A 4,450-nucleotide genomic window follows, 5' to 3' on the forward strand; every position below is an offset into this window, starting at 1 on the left:
TAGGAAAATTAGAAATTCTTAAGAAAGAAAAGGAATGCATAAATATTGACATACTAGGCATTGGAGAAATGAGATGGACTGGCATGGGGCATTTCGAGTCAGATGATCATATGATATATTATTCTGGAGATGAAAAGGTGAGGAAAAATGGAGTTGCTTTCATAGGTCAAGTGATGATGCTATTAAAACTTGTAGCTTTAGATTTGATTTCTTTCTTTAATTTCTCTGTGTCCCTTGGGGAAATATATTCTGTGAACTAAAGTGAATTACCAAATCTTTCTCTTTTTTTAGATTTATTTTTGTTCACCTAATTTACTTTATTTTTTAAACTTTTTCATTTAATTTGAGTGAAATTTACAGTAGATTAATATTCCATGTAACCATTTATACATATTTTCTATTATAACATGGATTATAATTCACACATTATAGCAGTATTCTTCCTACTTTCTCCCTGGGGTTATTTCTATTACCCTTCTATTCTTGTCTTTTGACTTTGATTCTGAGCAAATGCTTCCCTTTTGATTGTGTATAGTTTATTGTTCTAATGATCTGCCTAATATTCTCCTTTTTTTTAACTCAGCTCCCTGACTCATTCCACCAGGTTTCCAGTATTGTAGATCTAAACTTAACAAGGAGAGAGGGCTCATCTTTCTCCCAAGGAGTATCTAATAGACTAGCACTGCCAGAATTGAAACCATTTAGTTAGTTGCATAATGCCCCAAAGGATTAGGCCACCAGAGTTTCTTGTTTTCAAAGCCAGATGTAAATGAGTATTCATTAGGACTTTTCATGTGCCAAATATTCTTCATGTGTGGGCTCTTCAAATCTCTTATTACGTAAAAACAATCACTAAGAAAGAACCCATAAAGGCCATTATTTATATGCTTGTCACTAACCAGGCTTGATAAAAGGTTTAAGTCACTGAACTCCAGCTTAACCTTGAATCCAAGTGAGATTGAATCCCTAAGGAATGATTAATCATTATTTTGGTTTTTAAATGATTACTCTCTTGCAATTATTTGCTTATATCAGCTTCTTTTTGTTACAGAACAAGAAAAAGGTTTTGTTACTGTGACCATCCTATTGCAGATAACTGAGATTGTGTGGTAGACAGATGCAGAGTTGGAGTATGAGCCTTGAACTTGATTACAGTGGCCACAATATATCCTGTCTACTCCAAGCACCCAATGGCAATTACGTTTATATTTACATAATTAATGCTAATGAAGAAGAATGCTGAATCAAGATTGGAGGAAGATTCAGCAACAACCTGCATTATGTAGATGACACAACCTTGCTTGCAGAGGACGAAGGTTTGAAACAAAGCAGAAGATCAAAGCTTGTAGCCTTTAATATGAATTACATCTCAACATTAAGAAAACAAAAATCCTCACCACTGGGCCACTAGACAACACCATGATAGAGAAAAGACTGATGTTGTTATTAATTTCATTTTACTTAAATCCATTTTACTTAGCATCCATGGTACCAACAGAAATGAAGTGAAAAGCCATGTTGCATTGGGCAAATCTGCTGTTCTGAACCTCTCCAAAATTTTAAAGAGCAGTGATACCAGTTTAAAGACTGAAGTGTACCTGATCCAAGCCATGGTCTTTTCAATTGTTTTCTGTCTGCATGTGAAAGTTGGACAGTGAATAAGGAAGACTGAAGAAGAATTAACATTGTGGTGTTGACAAAGACTTAGTAAATATTCTTTGGACAAATTTGTCTTGTAGGAAATACATTTGAGCCACGGGTCTTCTGCCTTATAAGAGTCATTTGTAGTTAGTGATAGAAGTTGCCCTCAGTTCTTCAGGTCTAAGCACCAGTCTTGAAAAGTGTGCAGTCTGAGTGTGTCTCCCGGGCCGCTCTCGGACCCGCGACTTCCTCCTTTCCTGTCTTATGTGGCATTAGGGCTAATTTGGCCTCTTCGCTTCCCCCGTTTGCAGGTGGGCCCACGGCAAGACGCAGATTTTCGTAAAAACCCTCACGGGGAAGACCATCACGCTCGAGGTTGAACCCTCGGACACAATCGAGAATGTCAAGACCAAGATCCAGGACAAGGAAGGAATTCCTCTTGATCAGCAGAGACTCATCTTTGCTGGAAAGCAGCTGGAAGATGGGCGGACCCTGTCTGACTACAATATCCAGAAGGAGTCCACTCTTCACCTTGTATTGAGACTTCGTGGTGGTGCTAAGAAAAGGAAGAAGAAGTCTTACACCACTCCCAAGAAGAATAAGCATAAGAGAAAGAAGGCTAAGCTGGCTGTTCTGAAATACTATAAGGTGGATGAGAATGGCAAAATTAGTCGCCTTCGCCGGGAGTGTCCTTCAGATGAATGCGGTGCTGGAGTCTTCATGGCCAGCCATTTTGACAGACACTACTGTGGCAAGTGCTGTCTGACTTACTGCTTCAACAAACCAGAGGACAAGTAATTATGAGTTAATAAAAGACAGTGAATTAACATTTAAAAAAAAAGTGTGCAGTCTGTATACTCTGGCTGAGAACTGCTTTTCTGTCCCTGCAGACATGCAATTTGTGTGACTTGATCTCATGTACCTTCTGCCAGCCCAGGTTCTTTGGTGGAAAGTTAACCCAATTATGCTCAGGAGAAACGTTGTTTCTCTGAATCCTTAGTGTTCTTATGTCTTGCAATTTCCCTTCCGGGGATCATTCCCAGCAAAGGCCAAGTGCAGAAAGTACAAGACAAGCCTATGTATGGCAACATTAGCTGAACAGAAAGGATGCTCTATAGTTAACTATGGGATAGGAAGGTTGAAAAAGTATTAGTAGTTAAAGGATAGCAGCTTACCAGAGTAGATAATGTTGTCTAAGTTGTTGGAGGGAAAGAGGAAGGACAGGACATGGATGTTAGAGGTGAAAGGTACAAAGTCAATACCTGATGTTCTGTGAAGGCTGGCAAGGCTGTAGAGCTCTCCTAGAAATACCCCACAGACCAGCACCAGGCAGTAAGCCGTCCAAAGAGGTGAAACCACTCAGGAAATTCCTCCTATCTCTGCCCAAGGCCTTATCTTAGAGATAGTTTTTCAGTAATGGTAGTAGATGTGGAAAATGTAAAGAGTCATAGGAACCCTGCATATTCTTACTGTATAGAGCTAAGTGTGGTAGACTGGTCCTCAGACAGAGCCAAGAACCTGGTGAAGGATATTTAGTGTTGGACCTTCTTTCCCCTCAGCACAAGCATGCTTTTTGTGAAGCAGTTCTTGCAGGAGATGCAGATTTCATTCTACTCTTTTCAATTTATATGTGAGACAAATTATCTGAGAGGCTGGGCTCTTTGAGGAGAAATGTGGCATCAGGATTGGAGGCAGACTTATCAACAATCTGTGTTATGCAGATGACACACCCTTATTTGCTGAAACTGAGGATGTGAAGCACTTGCTGCAGAAGGTTCAGGAATGTAGCCTTCAATATGGATAGAAGCTCAACATCAAGAAAACAAAGATTCTCACCACTGGGCCAATTGGCAGCATCATGATAGATGGTAAAAGAGATGGAGATTGTTGACAGCTTCAGTTTGCTTGGCTCTACAATCAACACTCTTGGTACCAACAGCCAGGAAATTAAAAGACAAATTGCATTGGGAAAGCCTGCTGTCAGAGACCTTTCCAAAGTACTGAAGAGCAATGATGTAGGTCTGGAGACTAAGGTGTGCCTAATATAGGCTATGGTCTTATGGTGTTTGCAATTATTTGCAATGTATCAGAGAGCTGGACAAAGATTAGGGATGATAGAAGGAGAGTTGATGCCTTTGAACTTTGGTGCTGGAGAAGAGTGTGTTGAGTGTATTATGGACTGCTTGGAGAACAAACAAATTCATTTTGGACAGGGTGAAACCAGGCTGTTCCTTGGAGGCAAGGATTCTGAAGCTTTGTCTGACATTCTGGACATGTTGCTTGGGAAGGTGGAGGCACAGCGCAGAAGACCCTCAATGAGATAGACTGATTCCATAGGGATAGGTGTGTCAGAGACAATAAGATTGGCAAGGGATAGAGCAGGGTTTAGGGTTGTTGTACATAAAGTCATTATGAGTCGTGGGCGACTTGACAGCACATAAAAACAACAACAACGACAGCAATAACAACAAGTTTATACTGGTTTGTTTCCAAAGTTCAAATATATTGTTTTTCTCAACAAGTTTCATTCTTGAGCATCTGTTTAACTTACTATATCACTGCATATTTACTGGATGAATTTTTTTTTAAATTGCTTTTATTTTGTTTATTCACATTACGTTTCTTATAATCATTTTCATACATTGTGCCTTATAAAATTCATCACCATTTATTGATGTTCATTATGGTAGATTATTATTCTTTTTAAATAAAAATTTTTATTTTAATTGTCATTTTAAGAAATGTTTACAGAAAAGTTAGATTTTAATTCATTTATTGTTGCACATTTTACAAACTTTCCCTCCCTAAG

At 38.9% G+C, this 4,450-nt stretch overlaps 1 protein-coding gene across 1 annotated transcript in view; it reads left to right on the plus strand.

Moving 5' to 3' along the window:
- LOC102850706 (ubiquitin-40S ribosomal protein S27a-like) overlaps window positions 1-2,439 on the plus strand; it is a 33,933-nt gene extending 31,494 nt beyond the window's left edge. Inside the window, exon 2 of the mRNA XM_006901614.1 lies at window positions 1,953-2,439. Coding sequence (XP_006901676.1) covers window positions 1,953-2,439 — 487 coding nt within the window. The remainder of the gene's footprint in view (window positions 1-1,952) is intronic.
- Window positions 2,440-4,450: the final 2,011 nt, after the last annotated feature.

This window comes from Elephantulus edwardii, unplaced genomic scaffold (assembly GCF_000299155.1).
Source record: "Elephantulus edwardii isolate Elephantulus edwardi_28Jun2011 unplaced genomic scaffold, EleEdw1.0 scaffold00339, whole genome shotgun sequence".
In the NCBI taxonomy this organism is placed as follows: Eukaryota; Metazoa; Chordata; class Mammalia; order Macroscelidea; family Macroscelididae; genus Elephantulus; species Elephantulus edwardii.